The sequence below is a fragment of the Prionailurus bengalensis genome, chromosome A1 (assembly GCF_016509475.1).
Source record: "Prionailurus bengalensis isolate Pbe53 chromosome A1, Fcat_Pben_1.1_paternal_pri, whole genome shotgun sequence".
Taxonomy (NCBI): domain Eukaryota; kingdom Metazoa; phylum Chordata; class Mammalia; order Carnivora; family Felidae; genus Prionailurus; species Prionailurus bengalensis.
In genome coordinates, this window is record NC_057343.1 from 227,189,476 (window position 1) to 227,211,703 (window position 22,228).

Below are 22,228 nucleotides of genomic sequence, written 5' to 3' on the forward strand. Positions count from 1 at the left end.
CCTTCCTCTCTCAGGAGCAGAGAGGAGCCCCGGCCCCCCCGGAGGCCACAAGGTCGGGCTGAAGTAGGCGTTTGATTTTTCGGTTAGTTTCCATCTTAGCCATCTGTTTGGTGAAATTGCTTTGCTCGCTTCCTCTTAAGGATCCCGTAGCCCTGATTTGCATCTGATGCTTGTGTTACTTTGCAGAGAGATCATAGATAACACCAGCAAAGAGAACGGGATTGACATCATCATGGCCGATAGGACCTTCCACCTGATTGCGGAATCCCCCGAAGATGCCAGGTGAGACACTGCTGTTGACTGCATGTGAACTACATCTTTACTCCCCTACAGGCCTGGGCGCCACACAGTTCAGTGTTTACCCTGCCAGCTCTGAAAAGATTTTTAGTGGCTTTTCGAGTTGGGCTTGTCTGTTAGGACGGTTGAAGAACCGCGTCATGAGATTGACGTTTTTGTCCCCTGGGGTATCTTTCACTGGGCTAAGGTGTCCAAGTTACCACACACAGTCGAGGATTTCCAGCTTCGAATGCCACTAGAGCCCTTGGTATCTTGGCTCAGGCTTTTATTGTCCCCGGCAGCGTGTGTCAACCATGCACCTACACAGAGGCGAAAGCCCACCCTTTGGAAGCTTCTGAGCTTCGAAAGGGAACAGCTTGTGTTTGCCTAAGGAGTGAGAAGGCAGGCGCACTCACCACTGGGTGTTTAAATAATTGATAGCACTGTGGCATTGAGAGAGTGTTGAAGGTCTTCACGTTGAAAAATTCAATAGGGTAGAAGAGATAGTCAACACTTAGAATTACTATATTTCAGGCAATGTGGTGACATGTTTCACGTGTATTATTACACATCGTTACCCTTAAACACATTTTGCCAAGTAGGAGACTCAGGTAAGAGAAAGGGCAGTATAATCTGTGAAGTAACAGAAGTTCATTCTGCTGAACAGAGGCATTATGTTTCTTAAGGAGCTTGAATGTTTGAGTTCCAAGGACAGTGTGGCGTCCGTTGGCTGGGTCAAGCGGTCTAACTTTTCTGGACCTCAGGTTTCCATCCTAGTGCTGGAGAGACGTGGAAAAAGTCAAGGAGAAGGGCTGTGTGCTCCCAGCGCGATGCATCACAGGGTCATACGGTGGATGAGATACGGTCAGACGTCTGTTTGTCCACTTGTGTTTTGTGAGCCACAAGGTTACGTTGGAGGGATCTGTTGGCTCCTCTGAGCAATGCCAGAGAGGACCCTCCGCCTATGTTCTTTACTTTTCACCTCAGAAATCATTAGGATCTTCTAATGAATTCTCCTTGCCTTTCGCTACCCCTTGCCCTTTGAATGTTTGAGTTGATACAACGCCGTGGTAGCCACAGCAAGGGCAAAGAAATAATTCTCCCCATGGGAACACACTAAAAGCCCTGCTTGGATCCATAAATTATGACACAAACTGGAAAAACCAAGCAAACCTGGAATTACAGCCCCCTCGTTCCATCTGGGACTCCTAGAGACCACTTGTGGTTGTTTGCAGTCCCAGGAAGGCCCACAGTTCTCGGCTGAATTATAGGCCCTGCGTTCGGCAGCCGTCCTCTCTGCTTTGTGCCGTAACGAGCCTGCGAAATTTAACACTGGGGATCTGTTAACTGAGGACTTGTTCCCCTGACCAGCAGAATGTGTTTTTTAAAAATTCCTTTTCGGATTGAGTTAAATAAACTTGATTCATGCGGAGAAATTTGTAAATTTAAGAGTATCACCTGAACAGATCGAAAGCATAGCAAATGTTATTTTCTGTGTGTGTGTGTGTGTGTGTGTGTGTATGTGTGTGTGTGTGATCACATGTGGCCTACATCTGGAATGTATGTGTTTTTCAGCGTCTGATCTGGGAAATTGTTGAGCTTCATAAAGCAATAAGTGAAGTCTTAAGTCTTGCCTTAGAGTTCACCAGAACTGATGAAGCAAATTTATATTAAATATTTCCCTTGGTTGTTTCCTAAGAGTCTGTATATGCTATTTTGAAACTCTTGGTCACTGGGGCACCTGAGTGGCTCCATCGGTTAAGTGTTCGACTTTGGCTCGGGTCATGATCTCGCAATCCATGGGTTCGGGCCCTGCGTCGGCTTCTGTGCCGACAGCTCAGAGCCTGGAGGCTGCGTCCAGTTCTGTGTCTCCCTCTCTCTCTGCCCCTTCCCTGCTTGTGCACTCTCTCTCAAAAATAAATAAACATTAAAAAAAAATTTAAAAAGAAAAGAACCTCTTGTCCACATTTTTCTCCTTCAGAATTAACACGGGATAGGTTTTAGTGCTTTGCTATAAGTACTTTATGTGGCTTAACTTTCTATATAGGTATAATTTTTTTTTTTTTTTTGCTTAAATATCCCATTGTATACCAAGCACTTGGTCCTCTGCCTTACTTAGTAGGAGTGTGTATATTTGTCTTAATAAGGCCCTGCAGGAGAAGGATGTCCTAGCATCTCACATTTGGTACCTCTCACATTTTATAGTTGCTTCATAAATGTTGGATGGATGGATGGATGGATGGACGGACGGACAGATAGATGAATGAATATTCACGGTCATTTTCCTCAAGCACGTATTGTGTTTGTAGTTACATCATGACTTCTGTTCAGCTTGACTTTTCTGAGGTTGACATGTTTTCCTTTATTGCCTGATTCTAATGAGTTTGAGAGTGAGAAAAACTCATTTGAAGAGAAGATGGAAGAATTCTCCATCAAAATCACTTTCTACTTCAAACAGTTGTGTTCTGTTTCCTGCTGTCCTATGGTTTTGTTCATACTTCGGTAGAAAATCCCATCAGGTGGTTGGAAAACCCCATCCTGGTAGTGAGGAGGGAAAATAGACACCAGTGGCCTTCTTACCTTGGAATTTACTTTCAACAAATGAAAAGGTCCTTGAATATTCCCTAGGTTAGAAATAATATTTTCAGTAAAGATCCTTGATTATAAATGTTTTGGGTAGAACTGAGGATTTCATTGTCATCGTCATTAAATGTCTAAAGGTCTGGGGGAGCTGGAGGAGGAGAGGGTCTCTCATTGATCTCACATTGCCACAGGTGATACCCAAAGGCAGTTTGGCTGTTTCTTCCCCCCTTGCCCGTTGGTAGCATGAAACCCACATTTAACCCCTGAGGAGTCGGCAGACGAGAAGCAAAGGTGCTCAGAGGACATGCCATTTTCGCAGAGATCGTGGGGAAGGGCATCATTCACTGTGTTGCAGATGCGACAGCTGGCCCCTCCTTGACGGTCACTCTCTCCTTCCCACAGCCAGTGGTTCAGCGTGCTGAGTCAGGTCCACGCGTCCACGGACCAGGAGATCCGGGAGATGCACGATGAGCAGGCGAACCCACAAAACGCCGTGGTGCGTGAGCATTTTGGAGTGGCGGGAAACGTCCGAGGGAGGCAGGGGGCTTGGGAGTTTCTAGGCAGTATGAAGTGTAATAATTAAAGAGAAAACCAGTAATATTTTGTTTAGAAGTCATGCAGAAAAATAGAATAAGTTAAAGAAGATTATCAGTAGTAATAGATTCCAGTTCTCCCACTTTAAGCCATCAAAAGAACGACAACAAATCCCAAGTCTTCTGACATGGAAGCATATTTATTACACTTTCCTTCAAAGGACTTCGTGAATTTTAAATTATGTGTTTTCAGTCTTCGTTCTATCCTAGATACATACACAGAACCATAAAATCATATTTTAGAAATCAAGTTTTATTTTCTCATAAGAACTGCTTAACATCAGAGTTTCTCAGCGGAGTAAGGGGCATCTGAGGTGAGGGACCCGCACTTGAATTTGGCCCAGGTCATGATCTTACGGTTCACGAGAGGGAGCCCCACATCAGGCTCTGTGCTGACCGCATGGAGCTTGCTTGGGATTCTCTCTCTTCCTCTCTGCCCCTCCCCTGTTCACACATGCACGAACTCTCTCTTTCTCCCCCCTCCCCCCGTCCAAATAAACATTTTTTTTCAATATATGAAATTTATTGTCAAATTGGTTTCCATACAACACCCAGTGCTCAAAATAAACATTTTTTTAAAGGGGGAAAGAAAGTTCTATTTAAAAAAAGTTTCTGGGGCACCTGGCTGGCTCAGTCGGTTGAGCATCCAACCTCGGCTCAGGTCATGATCTCTTAGTCTGTGAGTTCAAGTCCCGTCAGGCTCTGTGCTGACAGCTCGGAACCGGGAGCCTGCTTCGGATTCTGTCTCCCTCTCTCTCTGCCCCTCCCCCCACTTATGCTCTGTCTCTGTCTCTGCCTCTCTCTCTCTCTCTCTGTCAAAAATAAATAAACATTTAAGAAAATAAAAAAAGTTTGTTAGAGTATGTGTAAAATTTAGCAATAGATCATAGTGTAAATCAGAAAAATTTGTACTATTGAAAGAAGTTTGTAAACACTTTTCCCTGAACGTATTTTGAAAACAAGACGGGGAGATTAACTTATATATTTTTTTTTCATGAGTGAACTGTCTCCCCTGTCTAGAGGCTGTACTCACTAACTGAAGGTGGGACCTTTCTTAGATAACGATTATTTTGCATTTAACACAAAAGGAAGGAGCTTTTTTTGTTTGTTTGCCTATTTAGAGCTTTGTGATCTAAGGATATTATGATGATGTGTGCTGTATTTCAGTGGTTCTCTTCCCTCTGTTTTTGCTCCTTTCCAGGGCACTTTGGATGTGGGGATGATAGACTCTGTGTGTGCCTCTGACAGCCCCGAGAGGTAAGTTCAGATGTGACTCTTGGCGAAAGTGATTAGTAACCTGCATGCTCCCACAGCTCTCTCTGTTTCTAGGTCCCTTCTTTTCTGAGCTGTGAAATGATTTTAGGCTGCATGTTGTCACCTGGTCAATTCCAGTCTTCTTTCTTTGTGCCCAGCTGTATATCACCCAGAAGCCATCCTCTCTGGGTATCTTTGGGCTGCTGGGAGAGACCGTGGAAACCTAATTTAGTCAGTCAGTTAAAAACATACACACAAGAGGAATATTCTTCATTTGGGTACAGGGGTAAACCCAGGATTCAAAGAGGAAGAAAATACCTATTTAGGAAAATAGTATTCTACCATAGGGAAGGGTGCTGTTCCCCTTCCTAAACTTAATAAGGAATTTAAAAAGGATCTTGTTGTAACGTATATGTGGAGTGTTAATAAATTAAACCACATTCTTCCCTTGACATCTCAACCTTATTTGTACCCTTAAAATAGCATGTGTTGGTTTTGTTTTTTTGAAGGCAAACCATCTTCATGGATGCCCTCAGGAGTCTGTACCGTTGACCTTTGTCTTCTCTGTGTTTCTTTGCTGCTCTTTGAATTCTGCATTAAGAATCAAAATTGGCTTCTGCCTTCAGTAAGGTAGCTTTAGAAAGTGGATAGAAATGTATTCCAACTGACAACAAAAATAGTGCCTACTAGGTAGAATTATCTAGAGTCTTCAGAACCTTTAACACGTGTGTTTTGTCCATATTCAGCCCAGATTTTATTCTGACGGCCAAGTTCCTACCCTATCTACATCTGTCTCCTAAACCCTTTCGCTCCAGCAGGCTGGGCCACGTGAGGGTCCATGCTTAGAACTTTCCATTCCTACTCACATCCTTCTCTCTTCCTCAAGTGCCCACCTCCTTCCCAGCAAGAGAAGTGTCTTGTATTTAGGAGCACCTGTCTTTCCCTGTCTACTACAGTCCCATTAATCTTGCTTTTTCTTGAACTTTTGCAGCGCTTAATTGCCGCGAGCATTTGAAAGCCTGCAAGAAATTCACAGCCACCAGCTTAAGTGGTTCAATATAGGCATGAGTATGAGCTAGGGCCTAGGAGAGACTCAGGGCATTGCCTGACAAAAAGAGGTGAAGGAGAAAGTAAATTTCCATTATTACGTTATCCCTGACTGGGAAATAAGCCTTTGTTAGATTGCTTTGAAAACATGGACCCAGGTGGCTTTTTGTAGCAAGCATAATCAAGTGTATAAGATGTTCCATTTACACCTATTTACTGATCTGCTTTTATTACTGGTGTCTGACGTTTCATTACCGACCCACAGAAATATTATCCAAGGCAGTACCCAGAGGCAGAGAGAAATTTACTTTGGAGAGGCATCAGAAAAAAAAAAAATTCCCCCACCGTCACCTTATTTTAGCCTTCCCGGAACCAAGTTTCATTTGGAAAGTTTTGCATGAAGGAATCTTTCCCCTTCCAGGGCCTCCTGAATGTGTTGCTCCAAGTTTAAAGGTTAATGATGCATAAAATAAATCCTGCAGAAATGAGCAAGATTTGCCTTAGCACAAACCACAAATAGCGCCGCGCTTTTCGTCCCGCTCACCATAAGCCAGGAAAGAGGCGGCTGGTCTTGGTTCGAGCAGGTGATGCGGACAGTAGAGCGCTAAGTCTTGGCTTCCTTCTTGCCCTGTCGCCCAGACCCAATTCGTTTGTGATCATCACGGCCAACCGGGTGCTGCACTGCAACGCTGATACACCAGAGGAGATGCATCATTGGATAACGCTGCTGCAGAGGTCCAAGGGGGACACAAGAGTGGAGGGCCAGGAATTCATCGTGAGAGGTGACTGCCACCACGGCCTTGCCCCTTTGAGCAGCTTTCCTGAGTAATTTTGACTCTTGAACTTGCTTAACAAACCAACAAGCAGACAGACAACAAAAACACAGGAAAGGGTCGTGGCCCTTTCTAGCAAATATATAGAGATATGACCCATTAGGAAGCATCCTGCAAATTATTACCTGATGTTTGGTGTCTGTCTTCCTAGTTTTTAATTTACACTCCGATCTTCCTTTCCAGGGTGGCTGCACAAAGAAGTAAAGAACAGTCCAAAGATGTCTTCGTTAAAACTAAAAAAACGGTGGTTTGTGCTTACCCACAATTCCTTGGATTACTACAAGAGCTCAGAGAAGAATGCTCTGAAATTGGGCACGTTGGTCCTCAATAGCCTGTGCTCGGTGGTGCCTCCGGACGAGAAGATCTTCAAAGACACAGGTAACGGTGCCGTGTGCCTGTGACGAGCCGGGCCCGAAAGCTCGCACCTAGAGCCTGAGGAGGCCTGGGTTTGCTCGGACCAGAGGGAGGAGTTTGGTTAGCTGTATGCACGCTTAGTATTGAAACCGTGGTGAAGAGGTCCCCGCTTAACTGATTTGCAGAAATGTTCTTCTGAGGACAGTGACATATAAACAGGGATTCTCCTGTATGGAGCTTTATTTCTGTATGCCGCGTTTTCGTCTTTGTGCTGTGAGAGCCCTAACGCAGCCTAAGAAAGATCAATCCTGACTGTCCGTGAGCTTCACCTAGTAGAATAGAGAGCACTGATGGTAGCTTAGTTTTTTGGTTTTTTTTTTTTTTCCCTTGTCACTATTACAAAGATATTTCTACATTGTTTGGGTTTTGTTGCTAATTGTGATTTTTGCGCTTTTGCAAACATAGCTCCTCTGTCCCCTGCGACAGCTTGTTTCTGGACACACAGACTGTTTGCTTAGCAGAAGTGTTTTCTTCTCAAGGGAGAACCTAAGGAAAGGAGAAGAAACAGGAGGGGAGAAGGAACACCAGGAAGGGAGGGAAGCATTTTCACTCTCGTCCAGAGCCGGGAAAGGAACTTCCAGTTTGTGCCTGTTTTTCTTCCAGAGCAAACGTGACCCTTTTATGTATTTACTCCTGGGTTTCTTACTTTGTGTGTCTTCTTCTCGGCAGCTTGTACGCTCCTCGTTTGGACATGTGGGTGCTTAGCACAGGACAAAGCGCGTGTAGGAATCGGGAGAGGATTTGTTGAATTAGCTAATTAAAGGGGCTCAGGCGGAGAGGACACCGGCTCTGACAACAGGGCTGAGTTTCTGGCTTTCTGGGACTCTGGTGCCAGACCGTCCCTGCGGAGGCTGACGCCTGTGGTGTGTGTGCTCTGTCACAGGCTACTGGAATGTCACCGTGTACGGCCGCAAGCACTGCTACCGGCTCTACACCAAGCTGCTCAACGAGGCCACCAGGTGGTCCAGCGCCATTCAAAATGTGACAGACGCCAAGGCCCCGATCGACACTCCCACCCAGCAGCTGATTCAAGACATCAAGGTAAGGATTCAAGACAGGGTGGCTCACGGGAGGTAGCTCACCGGTTCTCACCCTTGGAACGTCAAGACGTTGGTCAAGCTCCATTTTTATTCTGTAATCAAAAACTAACTTTTGGTTGGTTTTCTGTTGGAACGTCACTGCTTTTAGAAATCTGAATTTGAGAGCTGAGCCGAAAGCTTATGCTAAAAATACTTTGTCTCCAGAGAGGTGTCATGTTGCCGCTGAGGCAAATGTGGGCTTGTGTTGTGTAGACAGAGGAATGATGGTCTGTGGTTTGGGGTGCAGAACTCCCCATGACGGGAACGTGCGGTGATCTGCGTGGAGATGACGTGTGCCACAAGTTGCCCTTCAGCCCTGGGTTGGGGACCTTCTAGGAGTAACATGATAATCCTATCCTTATGATACAGTTAGTGGACCACACAAGTGGGTACACAAATAGCCAGGATTGGTCTAGAAAACTTGGAACCTTTAGTAGGCACCCCCAAACTCAACAGGAAGCGTCCCAATCTCTGGACCTACACTGACCTTCTGTTTGTTTGTTTGTTTGTTTGCGAAAGAGAGTGCATGAGCAAGGTAGGGGCAGAGGGGGAGAGAGAGAATCTCAAGCAGTCTCCGTGCCTAGCTTGGAGTCAGCCTGACTCGGGTCTCCCATCTCACGACCATGAGATCATGACCTGAGCCGAAACCAAGAGTCCGATGCTTAACCGACTGAGCCACCCAGGTGCCCCTAACCTGGTTAAATTTTCATTTCCTTTTTATAAAGATTAATTGCTCAGTTGAGTATACATTGAGTGAATAATGAAATGGCAGCATTATTCATAAGGGGTACTCCACTCATTTTTCAGGAATGGAAACAGACACAGAATAGTCTGCGCTGTTCATGTAGCTGGTGAGTCCCCAGTGTAGAACCGGGTCAAGGGGATTATTTTTACCGCTGTTCCTCCAAGTTACCCATTCGGATAGATTCCCAATACAAAGGGAAGAGCTGGAGCAGTGACAGAAAAGATGTGAGAATGATAGCAAGATAGGTATTTACTGATCTACATCAAGGAAAATTAAGCAGATCCAGGAGGCAAGCTCTGCCTTTGCAGAGGCGGAAGAGGGTCTAATAATGCAGTAGTGCACAATTTCCCACCGAACACAAATCTGCCTCTTGATTCCAAAGTGGTGCATTTTCTGGGTATTTGGAGCTCAATTCCACCAAGCTAATTATTCTCCAAGTCTCTGTAAAGCTTTCCATGGAACCCAGGGTGCTAAATACTAGTAACTTCCTTTTTCGCATTTAAAAAACTGTTTTTAAAGCTTCCTTTTGAGAAAGGAGTGAAAAAAACACATCAGCTGAACTTTCTCTTCAAAGCTATGTCAGCTGTATTCTTATCTTCTCTAATTTGACATCTGTCATTAAAAGAGTAATTGAATTTTCCAAATATGAAGCAATGTTTTTTTTAAAAAAATTAGGTTGCCCTAATTAAGTCCATACAAAATTTTTGAAATAGTTTGGTTTTTTTTTCTTTTTTTCTGGCTCTTAACTAACTGGGTGTTAACCAAAAAAGTTTCATAGTGGAAATTACCACACTAGAATGATTCACTGCCTCTCCAACTTTTCTGTTTATTTAATGTTCTAAAAGGAACTTTGCCTTTTTTGAATCCCCCATTAACATTTTAGGAGCATAAGTGCATGATGAATTGCTATGAGATCTCTTAAATTTCAAGAAAGAGACGGCAGGCATGTTGAACAGTCTCACTAATAACATCCTAACGTGTAACTTTTATGTGTAGAGAAATACAGAAGATCATTTAAAGAATGAAAGCAATGTATTTTTTTTAAATTTTTTTAATGTTAATTTATTTTTGAGAGAGAGAGAGACAGAGTGTGAGTAGGGGAGGGGCAGAGAGGGAGACACAGAATCTGAAGCAGGCTCCAGGCTCCGAGCTGTCAGCACAGAGCCTGACGCGGGGCTCGAACTCACGAACGGTGAGATCATGACCTGAGCTGAAGTCAGACGCTTACCCAACTGAGCCACCCAGTTCTTTTTAAAAGAATTATGGATAAAAATACATGGTTTGGCTACATGATTGGTGGCTAAATAGCAAGAGAACTTCAGTGTTTTTGAAGCATATGTAATCTCCAGTGGAAATTTTTGGGTTTTTTTTTTTATAACGTGGGAAAATATACACACATGGACTGAGCTGTGAGAAAAACGTGTATTTGTGATTTGCCTTCAGACGCAGATTGCCGGTATCTTCGCGCTTGAATTATTAATGCTAGACCCTCACCACCGTCCCGAGGCCCACGGACGCTTTAGACTCTGGGAGAGGTTCACGTGTGGGAGAATACAGATAATTTTGTTCATTTACGTGCATGTGTTCTGGATGAGCCGGCTGGCTGGCTTTACCGGGTCCTCTGCTTTCCAGGAGAACTGCCTGAACTCGGATGTGGTGGAGCAGATCTACAAACGGAACCCCATCCTCCGTCACACACACCACCCCCTGCACTCGCCGCTCCTGCCCCTGCCCTACGGAGACATCAACCTGAACCGTGAGTCCCCGCCCCGCCCGCGCCCCGCTGTTCTCGGTACCGTAACTGTTCTCCCCGGTCACCGACTCTGCCTCTCTGTCCAGCCAGCATCTGTCGCTTGTGGTGAGAAGAGGACTGTGGAACTAAGAGAATGATTTTCAAGGGAGTCAGGAAATGCCAGCCCTGCCTCTGAACTCAGGGTTGCCTTAATCTGCCAGAGAATTAAAAGTCTGGTCCCAGATCCTAAAAATAGAGAACCTGTCTGGCAACAGACCAACTTTTGAGCCAGCGTCTCGTAGAGTGAAATAGGTGAATTGCGTAACAAAAGAGCATAACGCTCTCACCTCTGTGTTCGCCTGACTCAGATGTTCAGGGAACGTGGCGAGCCCTGGGTGGTGAAGCCGACGTCTGTCCCCGTTCCTTCCCCCTGTGCGATGCTCAGATTGTACCTTGGCCAAACCCTCCGTGTGACTTGTGTGTGTCTCCTCCTCCTAGTGCTCAAAGATAAAGGCTACACCACCCTTCAGGATGAAGCCATCAAGATCTTCAATTCCCTCCAGCAACTGGAGTCCATGTCCGACCCCATTCCCATCATCCAGGGCATCCTGCAGACCGGGCATGACCTCCGACCTCTGCGAGACGAGCTGTACTGCCAGCTCATCAAACAGACCAACAAGGTGCCCCATCCGGGCAGCGTGGGCAACCTGTGCAGCTGGCAGATCCTGACGTGCTTAAGCTGCACCTTCTTGCCGAGCCGGGGCATCCTCAAGTACCTGCGGTTCCATCTGAGAAGGTGGGGGGGGGGTGCATGGCGGTGGGGGGGGGCGTTGCACACCGCAGGGGCGGGGCGGAGCTCAGATGAGGAGAGCCCGAAACAGAAGGCACCTGGCGTGGTCAGGGACCTCTTGGTCAGACGCGTGTGTCCCCTTGAGCAGGCTGACACTGTGCAGGCCTCCTCTCCAGCTCAAGCCACACAAGGCTGTCTCAGGGACGCGGTCACTTTCAGTGTAGTGTCCCCATGCGGAAGAGGCTGAATACGTTTAATTTTTTTTTTTCATATTTTTTTTTTATTTAAATTTTTTTTTCAACGTTTTTATTTATTTTTGGGACAGAGAGAGACAGAGCATGAACGGGGGAGGGGCAGAGAGAGAGGGAGACACAGAATCAGAAACAGGCTCCAGGCTCTGAGCCATCAGCCCAGAGCCCGACGCGGGGCTCGAACTCCCGGACTACGAGATCGTGACCTGGCTGAAGTCGGACGCTCAACCGACTGCGCCACCCAGGCGCCCCTCATATTTATTTTTGAGAGAGCATGAACAGGGGAGGGACGGAGACAGAGGAGAGACAGAGGATCTGAGGCAGGCTCCACACTGACAGCCGAGAGCTTGATGTGGAGCTCGAACTCACAAACCGTGGGATCACGTCCCAAGCCAAAGTCAGATGCTCAGCCCCCTGAGCCCCCCCCAGGCACCCCAGACGTCAAATACATTTAATTACCGCTGCCTGTATACATGGAGGGGGGAAACCTTAGCTGTTTTTGGTCCAGATCAAACAGAAACATTCCCGTGCAGACTCTGATGCAAACTACGTAAGAACAGTTTTCATACGATGGTCTGAGACGTGACCGTCACCAGCATCACGGAGGTGAGCTGGCAGCAAAAGCTTTGGGATTTGTTTTTGGTTGTTTTTGTTTTTTTGTTTTGGTTTTGGTTTTGCTTTTAAACAAAACCTACACAGGACAGTAGAGGCCCCAGCTGGGAAGTGACCGGCATCCGCCGCACACGTCACTGGGGGGCCACCGGCTCCGCCTGCTGAAGCAGCCCAGCGCCCAGACGGCGGCCAGCCGCGGTCTAGCACATTAACAGCGAAGTGTTTGTCTCCTAGGATACGGGAGCAGTTTCCAGGAACCGAGATGGAAAAATACTCCCTTTTCATTTATGAATCTCTCAAGAAAACCAAATGCAGAGAGTTTGTGCCTTCCCGAGATGAGATAGAAGCACTGATCCACAGGCAGGAGATGACGTCCACGGTGCACTGCCACGGCGGAGGCTCCTGCAAGATCACCATCAACTCCCACACCACGGCCGGGGAGGTGAGGGAAAAGCCCGCCGCGGCGGACTCCGATCCCTGACCGCCCCCGTGCAGACGTCAGGGAAGTTGTGCAGTTAGGTGGGCCAGCGTGCGGTCGTGACCGGCATAGTACAGCGGCTCCGTAAGCGGGGTGTATGTAACCGTAACCGACGACGAAGCTCACGTACGACGAGACAAAAATACGCATCAAAGATGAGTAGGAATGCAAAAATTAAGCTGGTGCCAGAATACCTGAGCCGCAGTCCTGCTGACGTGCCGAGCAGTTGAGGGTCGAGGAGAGATTTCCTCCCTGACTCGGGTGTGCCCGCCCTGACGTGGGATTTTTTGGAGCATCTCTGCCATCAGGTGTCTGTTTGCCAAACAGAAATCTACCGTGATGGGTCAGATGAGAGCGTATTTTCTTTTCTTTCTTTTTTAAAATTTAGTATTGTAAAACCAGTTGGCTAAAAGAAGCAGGGCAGTAAAACCCAGAGAAGCTTCTGGCGTGGAAAGAAGAAACACGGTGGAAACCCTTGTTTCTTGGCAGTCGATGGATGTATCAGATGAAAGGGCTTCGGTTTTCATGCACTTTCCTACCAGGATGGGTCTGCAAGAAATCCGCCCGCCATCCCTCTCTACCAGTGGGTGAAATACGTACCCCGTGTTCTTTTTTTTTACAAGGATAAGACAAATCTGGTTTCTAGAGAGTAATGGAAAAATGGCACCTTTGAAATTCTGGGTGACCACACAGGACAGTTGTAGGGGGGCTGCTTGGACCCTCGCTTGCCGGCAGCTCCCTTGGGGTTCAGGGGAAGGCACATTCTAGAACCGCGTGCTGGCAGCCGAAGCCCTCGGGGTATATCTTGCAGGTGGTAGAGAAGCTGATCAGAGGCCTCGCCATGGAGGACAGCAGGAACATGTTCGCCTTGTTTGAGTACAACGGAAACGTGGATAAAGCCATTGAAAGCCGAACCATCGTAGCTGACGTGTTAGCAAAGTTTGAAAAGTAAGTGCCTTCTCCCTCAAGTGCTAGCAGATTTAAGTCAAAGAAATTGAGAGTTGAGGATGTGAATTTCTATTCCATTTCTAGCCACACCTTCAGTGTGCATTTGAGTGCCTTTTCTTTTACTTGTGCTAAAGCATGTTTCATTTTCCCTATCTTTCTGCTGCCTGTTTTTCTTTTTGTAAATGTTTATTTTGAGAGCGAGAATTCCAAGCAGGCTCCGCACTGTCAGCACGGAGCTCGACACGGAGCTCAGTCCCACAAACTGAGAGATCACGACCTGAGCCAAAATCAAGAGTCGGATGTTTAACTGAGCTACCCTGGTGTTCCTGTTTTTCTTGATTCGTAGATAAAGCCTCTGTGTCAAATAAGATTGTTCCTTTACCCCATTCTTTCTCTCAGGTCCTTGCTATACTCATTATCTTGGAATTTCTTGAGTCTATGCTTTTCACTTGTCATTAGCTTTGAAACTGGGCTAACAGACACAAGCAAACTCATAAATCGTTCAAAATGCATCTTGTATCTCTTGGATATACGATATTTCATCTATGACTTCCCTATCGCCTAAGTAACACAAAAGATATTCCTATTCAATTTTTTTTAATGTGTGTTTTTTTTAGGAGAGACAGAGTCTGAGCGGGGGAGGGGCAGAGAGAGAGAGACAGACAGACAGACAGACAGACAGAATCTGAAGCAGGCTCTGCGCTGTCAGCACAGAGCCCGACATGGAGCTCGATCCCGTGAACCGTGAGATCATGCCCTGAGCCAAAATCAAGAGTGGGACGCTTAACCGACTGAACCACCCAGGCGCCCCAGAATTCCTGTTCAGTTTAAACACGTGCTATTCATGTTGATTTTTATAAATACTGTAGTTTACTCGAGGACTGGTAAAGGGAATGAAGATATATATATATAGCCTTTGTTTCTTTTCTTTCTGTGGACTCAGCATAAGGCTTAGCCAGTACTGATTTGACTGGGCGACTCAGAAAATACTTGTTAGCACAGTTTAGCTGAAGTTTATGGTCTTGAAGTGAGACGAGAAAGAAGGCGTCATTTTTCACCCCTGGCTAAATAACGTAAGGGACTCTGGTAATCAGCCTCGCCCTTGTTCTGTTTTCTCTGCCTCCGTGCCCATCCCCACCGTGTTACCTGAGCACGGACAGAATGTCTGTGTCCTTGGAACGAGCCATCTCAAGTCAGCTCCTTGTGCTTTCCGAACGTCTCTTCTGTCTGTAGGCTGGCTGCCACTTCGGAGGTGGGGGACCGGCCCTGGAAATTCTACTTCAAACTCTACTGCTTCTTGGACACAGACAACGTGCCAGAAGACAGTGTGGAATTCGCGTTTATGTTCGAACAGGTAGAAGGAACCTGCAGAAAGGGATTCCTCTGCTGGGGAACAGGGCTAAAACCTGTTCACTCCGCTGCTAGGTTAGCAGTTGGGCATAGCGGTATGTTTCCCAGCATGCACAGGGACAGCTGCTCTGTGACGCCTTTCTAGAAGGAAACTACTGCGTGTTGTATTTGAACTCCTGTGCCAAGAACTGTTTTAGCTGGGGGGAGAGAGACATTGAGGGATAAAATATGGGTTCGATGCCGTCTGGGCTAGGGAGAAATGTAAAGCAGCCAAAGGGGGTGAGGGTACAGTTTGCAGGGGAGGTGACACGGAGGGGAAAGCTGGCGGATTTAGGCTCACGCGCCCCTAATGCCGCCGCTGCCCGCCGCCTCCTTTCAGGCACACGAAGCTGTTATCCGTGGCCACTACCCCGCCCCCGAAGAGAACCTCCAGGTTCTCGCTGCCCTGCGGCTCCAGTACCTGCAGGGGGATTACTCCCTGCATGCCTCCGTGCCGCCCCTCGAGGACGTCTACTCCGTGCAGAGGCTGAAGGCCCGCATCAGCCAGTCGACCAAAAGCTTCACCCCATGTGAGCGGCTGGAGAAGAGGCGGACGAGCTTCCTGGAGGGGACGCTGAGGCGGAGCTTCCGGACGGGGTCTGTCGTCCGACAGAAGGTCGAGGAAGAGCAGTTGCTGGACATGTGGATCAAGGAGGAAGTCTCCTCGGCTCGGGCCAGCATCATTGACAAATGGAAGAAATTGCAGGGAATGGGCCAGGAGCAGGCCATGGCCAAGTACATGGCCTTGATCAAGGAGTGGCCAGGCTATGGGTCGACGCTCTTTGATGTGGAGGTGAGGGCTGTTGCTTCTGGGATCAACTGGCCTAAGAGTGCCTTTCGGTGTGGCCTTGGCCGACTACGTTGGCTGGGGGTGGGGCAAGATGGAGTCTTTGTTCTCTGGCCCCCTTGTGTTAGAGGCCCCCCACCATGCTTTACCATTAACACACCCTCACATCCACCAAACGGTCTGGTAGCAAATGTTTTCACAACATTAGGAGCGAATGGAAAATTAAGATGTCACCTCTTCTTAAGTAACTTCTATTTATTTTATTTGTTTTGAGAGAGAGCACTGGTGCGTGGGGGGGAGGTGCAGAGAGGGAGAGAGAATCCCAAGCGGGCTCCGTGCTGCCAGCGCAGAGTCCAGTGCCGGGCTCGCTCTCCCAAACCATGAGATCGTGACCTGAGCCGAAATCAAGAGTCAGACGCTTAACCAACTGAGCCACCCAGGAGCCCCTCTCTTCTTTATGAGGGAAGCTCTAGATAGATCCAATCAAAAAGTGCTGGTAAAAATCTGTATTTAAAATTTTTTTTAATTTTTTTTTAGAATTGTGTACATAGAATTATAAATTTTGGATACAATCGGCCCTTGAACGACATTGGGGTTGGGGCGCCGACCCCTAGGCGGTTGAAAATCCGCGTATAATTTTTGACTCCCTAAAAGCATACCTGCTAATGGTCCTGCTGTTGACCAAAAACTTTACCAAGAACATGAACAGTTAGCACATATTTTGCATGTTATATGTATTACATACTGTATTCTTACAACGCAGCTAGAGAAAAATGTTACTGAGCAAATCATAAGAGAAAATACATACCGTTAAAAAAAAAAAAATCCGCATATTGGAGGACCCGCACAGTTCAACGCCATGTTTAACAACATGGGTCAACTAGGATGTTACGTTTGTTTTTTTTCCCCCATGACTATCTGTTGGCAGGGAAGAATTTGTGTCACAATTGGAATTTTGCTATTAGCATTAACCCATACTGACTCATACCTCTTTTTTTTTTTTTAAGACCATTTATTGAAAGGAAATCTTACTAGTGGTCTAGATCAAGACTTGGCAGTCCATGGGCCAAATCCTTTCCGCCACCTTTTATCATGTTTTATTGGAACACAGTAATATTCCTTCCTTTCTCTGTCTTCTCTGGCTGTTTTCACACCAAAATGGTGGTAGTGAGTAGCTATGACAGAGACCACGTGGCCCACAAAACCCAAAATATTTACTCCCTGTCCCTTAACAGGTAACTTTACCAGCCCCTGGTCTAAATGAGCTTTGGTTTTTCTTTCCACATGTTTAGTATCTGATGACTTTTAAATGAGGCTTTATACAGATGTAAATATTGATTATCTTTTCCAAGATCCCTTCATGGCTTTTCACTGGATTCTATCTTGGGTTTGGTTGGTTCAGTTAGGTTTGTTTTTAGGTGTAAATCAGATGCTTTGTACAACACCTCTTTTCGGTGTCACTAATGTATATCCCTCCCATTTGTTTTTCGTTTAATTTTTTATTTTTATTTTTGAGAGAGAGAGAGAGAGACACACACACAGCATGAGCAGGGCAGGGACAGAGAGAGGGAGACACAGAATCCGAAGCAGGCTCCAGGCTGCGAGCTGTCAGCACAGAGCCTGACACGGGGCTCGAACTCATGAACCATGAGAGCATGACCTGAGCCGAAGTCATATGCTTAACTGTCTGAGCCACCCAGCACTCCCCCCCCCCCCCCCCATCCCTGCCATTTGTATTGGTTCCCATCAGCCCTGTGTTCTCATCCCTACATCAGGGCTCTTGTTTTCCAACACCAATCCATGCAGGGAAGCCTGTTACGAAGCCAGTGATATTCCGGTTACCGCTGTGCTCACAGGAGGTCACTGCTGCCTCTCGTCGAGAACCCTATTTTTCAAAAGGAGCCAGGACTGCTAGGCACAGAGCGATTTGGAGAATTTTTCCCCTGATCTTAGATTTTGTATTTGAAGAATAATTATCCAAAAACCGGTCGGAGGAAGAGCTAGATACAGGAGATGGGCTCAAGCTGGTGGGTTTGCTGGGGAGTTCGGGCCACCTCCGAGAGCTAATCCGGTGAGGCGGAGAGTGATGGTCTCCATGGGTGGAGTGGAAGCACGATGTTGGCATTCACCGATTAAGTTTTCCCGATGCACAGGATGGGTCAACAGGTCAGAAATCAACCAAGACAGCCAAGGAGATGCCGTATCTCCTCATTCGGTTCTCCCAGGCGTGAACACGCCTTGGGTGCATCTGGTGTTCTGCATACGGGGCTTGGCTCCCTCTCTCCTGCTCCTAATTGCTTTGTGATCTGACTCTTGCCCGCAGTGCAAGGAAGGCGGCTTCCCCCAGGACCTCTGGTTGGGCGTCAGCGCGGACGCTGTTTCTGTCTACAAGCGTGGGGAGGGAAGACCGTTAGAGGCCTTCCAGTACGAGCACATCCTCTCGTTTGGGGCGCCTCTGGCAAACACGTACAAGATCGTGGTTGACGAGAGGGAACTGCTCTTTGAAACCAGTGAGGTAAGAGGCGAACCAAGGAAATCGTTTGTGGCCTTGACAACACAGAAAAATGACACCCCGTTTCCTGGGGCCTTTGGGTAATTTTGTTTTGCTATAAAATATATGAAATTACAGCGTGGCGGTCCCTCCCCAGCTTCAGGTTCCTCAGGGGCCAAAATCGAATCTCCAGTTTCTTCTATGTTTGCAGCAGAGAAATTTGGGTTTCCTTTTATCGGTGGGGTCTTACCCCTAGAGGAAAGGGGAAGGGAATGATGTAGATGTCCAGAATATGTATAGTTTGGCAATAGAGCCTCGTGCCAATCAGCTGATGATTATGGCAGTGAATGCCAGCTGGAGGGAGTGAGGGGCACGACCACCCTGGCCGGAGCTAATTCTGGCTCACAGGATCGCAAGAAAGCCTTTAAATGTGCATGCCATCTGCTCTGAAGCTTAAAATGCAGTCATCAGCATCATGAGAAATCCAGAAGCCTTTATGAAGGGCTCTGCTTAGGGGACTCCTAGCGAGCAAAGGTAGAAAACAGACATGAGTGAGTGGCTTCCGGTTTGGCCACTGGTGCGGAGTGACGGACTGGAGGCCAGGAGGGTGCCCAGGGTGCCGGGAGGTAGCAGTGACACCAGGGCTGCGGTGCAGGAGGCAGACTAGGCCGACAGGAGGCCTGCAGTGAGACGGAAGAGGCGGGGCCCTCGACTGGAGGGTCCAAGGCGCCCGGCTGCCAGGTTTGGTGGACGCCAGGAAAGGAGAGGGAGCCACTGTGGGTGTCTGATTATGCCTGATGCAATGACTGTGGTTTTACCAACTGCCGTGGGTGGGATTGGGCGGGATTAAAAGGGAGAGGGAAGGAGGGAAATGGAAGGAGGTCAGGATGCCTGAAGAGGGATGCAGGCCAGCCTGAGAAGGGTCAGGCCCCAGGGGGTGGCGGTGACTGCATCACGGGAAGGAGCCAATACGAGGTCGCAGCCGGCACCTGTGACTTGTCCGCAGGCCCGTTGAGCCTCTTTCTGTTCTGTAGCCGCAGCATGACGGGTTGACTACGATACAGTGTTCACCAGCTGGGATTGTGGGCTCAGGCCTTTACCAGCCTTTTTTTTTTTTTTTTTAACATTTATTTTGAGAAAGAGCAAGGATGAGCAGGGGAGGGGCAGACAGGAGGAGAGAGAGAGAGAGAGAGAGAGAGAGACACACTCCCAAGTAGGCTCTACACTGTCAGTGCAGAGCCTGACGTGAGGCTCGAACTCATGAACCACGAGATCATGGCCTGAGTCGAAACCAAGAGTCGGACGCTTAACCACCCAAGCCACCCAGGGGCCCCTCATTTACCATCATTTTAAGTGGGGATAGTGATCCCAGCCCGAACGATACCCACAGACTTTAGTGTCCTCGGGCGGGTTTTTTTTTTTCCCTAATGTGTGAAATCTGACAATTGTACACCACGCAGAATTGTCATTTTTGTGTGGAAGAACCACCAGGTGGTGCACACCGTATTCGGAGAAGCCACGACTTCCCTTCTCACTGCCCAGGAACAGGTTAAAGCAGCTGAGCTCTCAGCCTCCTCCAAACCTGGGGGACGGGGGGGGCCCATCATCCCGGCCGAGACTCTGACCGTGTGCCCCTTCTGCTTCCCCTGGGCAGGTGGTCGATGTGGCCAAGCTCATGAAAGCCTACATCAGCATGATCGTGAAGAAACGCTACAGCGCGTCACGCTCTGTGAGCAGCCAGGGCAGCTCCAGGTGAAGGCGGGAGGGAGTCTGCGTGTCTTCAGCATCCGGATGGGCCACCCTCTGGCCTCGGCCGGCCAGGGCAGAGCTGCCCCCGCTTCTGGAAGCCCCTCGTCGGAGGGAGGCGTCTCCCAGGGTCCTTTCGCCCCGTCGACGTCCGCGATCCTGTATTAAGCTGTCAACCTTAACAGTCCGCCCAGTTTCGAAAGCTTTACTACTCTTAGATGACACATGCCTTAAGACAGAGAGGAAAAAAGCCCCCACGCTGCCACCAAAGCAGCCAGAAGTGCCTTAACGTGTGGAACCAACACTAATTGACCTTAACTGTGCTACTGAAGGGAAATGCCCCCCCAGCCCCTGTTTGGGGGGAGACTTACAAAGCTTGGTGGGGGGTGTTCATCTATCAATTCTGCACTAACCTCCCAGCCTGATTTCCCTACTTGGAGGGAAGGTGAGGGGGTCGGGAGGGGGGACAGAGGGAGCACAAGGGGACAGGATATTTTAGTTCGAGTGCTGCTGGCAGCCTTCCTCATGGACATATATTAACTTTTTTTTGTTTCATCTTTTAAGTCTGTGTGCCTGCCTGTGCGCCCATGTGTTCATAAACTCATCACTTTAATCACTGTCTCATGAGCATTAAAAGCAAAGGGAAAAAGGATGTGCAATGGTGTAAACAGTCTGTATATTTTAATAGTTCAGAGTTCTAGTCTTCAGTCGTTACTTTATGAGGTGGTTTTATTAACACACCAGAATCCTGGGTTTTCCTGTCTTTGCTGTATTTCGAAAACCACATTTTTGACTCCGTTCTGTTTTACATGTAGCAAAAGTCTGCACTCTGCATCTGCTGTATTATAAACAGATATGCAGCCTATACAAATAATTGTATTTATAAACCACTCTTCAACAGCTGGCTCCAGTGCTGTTTTTAGAACGATATGAAGTCATTTTTTGAGTCTTTAGTTCCTAAAAAAATTTAAGTTAAGAAAAAGTTTTCTTTGAAGGTTAGTCTGGATCGCTCCGGGTAGATTACCAAATACCACGATGGATATGGCGGCAAAATGCCACGTTCCCGAAGGGTGTAATGCATGAGCGAGTCTTGTAAAGGACCCTGACAGTATAAATGCTAAGGCTTTAATATAATACGTCTTCTCCCAAGTTTATAATGATAGTCTGACCAGGTGCCTGTAAATAAATCAGTGTTTATGACCAGAAAAAAAAAAAATAATCTGGTCTCGGACTTTTATTTTTATATAGAAAAGTTGTAAAGACTTAGGCCAACTAAGTCTACCCACAAAGAAAGAAAAAAAATTGCCTTATCCCTCCAGGACAGCTATGCGAAATCATGGTCTGTTGGCTCAAAGAAAGTCTGACAATAAAAGATATTAGCTATCACGCAGTGTGTTTTCTTTATCAGGGTGACTCGAAAGATATTATGGGGTTTGGGTTTGCTTTTTTTTTAAATTTAAACCCAAGCTAGTTAACATATAGTATAATAATGGTTTTAGGAGTAGAATTTAGTGATTTATCACCTACATAGATCACCCAGTGCTCATCCCAACAAGCGTCCTCCTTAATGCCCATCACCCATTTAGCCCATCCCCGACCTACCTCCCCTCCAGCAACCCTCAGTTCTCTCATTTTAAGAATCTCTTGGGGCACCTGGGTGGCACAGTCGGTTAAGCGTCCGACTTCAGCCAGGTCACGATCTCGCGGTCCGTGAGTTCGAGCCCCGCGTCGGGCTCTGGGCTGATGGCTCGGAGCCTGGAGCCTGCTTCCGATTCTGTGTCTCCCTCTCTCTCTCTGCCCCTCCCCCGTTCATGCTCTGCCTCTCTCTGTCTCAAAAATAAATAAACGTTAAAAAAATTTTTTTTTTTAAAAAGAATCTCTTACGGTTTGCCTCCCTGTTTTTAATCTTATTTTTCCTTCCCGTCCCCATGTTCATCTGTTTCTTAAATTTCATGAATGAATCCTATTTTTCTGACTTATTTTGCTTAGCATAATACACTCTAGTTCTATCCGTGTTGTTGCAAATAGCAAGATTTCCTTTTAATATTCCATTGTGTGTGTGTGTGTATATATATATATATATATATATATATATATATACATATACCTACCACTTCCTTATCCATTTGTCAATCGATGGACATTTAGGCTCTTTCCGTAATTTGTTGTTGATAGTGCTG

The 22,228-nt window shown here is 47.2% G+C and overlaps 1 protein-coding gene across 3 annotated transcripts in view; it reads left to right on the top strand.

Moving 5' to 3' along the window:
• MYO10 (myosin X) overlaps positions 1 to 21,434 on the top strand; it is a 229,235-nt gene extending 207,801 nt beyond the window's left edge. For all 3 annotated transcript variants that reach the window (XM_043600872.1, XM_043600881.1, XM_043600890.1), the window contains exons 28-41: positions 187 to 282; positions 3,262 to 3,355; positions 4,654 to 4,709; positions 6,393 to 6,535; positions 6,770 to 6,964; positions 7,884 to 8,041; positions 10,457 to 10,580; positions 11,055 to 11,352; positions 12,444 to 12,651; positions 13,499 to 13,635; positions 14,869 to 14,989; positions 15,365 to 15,817; positions 18,135 to 18,326; positions 19,957 to 21,434. In XM_043600872.1, coding sequence (XP_043456807.1) covers positions 187 to 282; positions 3,262 to 3,355; positions 4,654 to 4,709; positions 6,393 to 6,535; positions 6,770 to 6,964; positions 7,884 to 8,041; positions 10,457 to 10,580; positions 11,055 to 11,352; positions 12,444 to 12,651; positions 13,499 to 13,635; positions 14,869 to 14,989; positions 15,365 to 15,817; positions 18,135 to 18,326; positions 19,957 to 20,058 — 2,377 coding nt within the window. In that variant the 3' untranslated portion in view covers positions 20,059 to 21,434. The remainder of the gene's footprint in view (positions 1 to 186; positions 283 to 3,261; positions 3,356 to 4,653; positions 4,710 to 6,392; positions 6,536 to 6,769; positions 6,965 to 7,883; positions 8,042 to 10,456; positions 10,581 to 11,054; positions 11,353 to 12,443; positions 12,652 to 13,498; positions 13,636 to 14,868; positions 14,990 to 15,364; positions 15,818 to 18,134; positions 18,327 to 19,956) is intronic.
• The last annotated feature ends 794 nt before the right edge of the window (positions 21,435 to 22,228 follow it).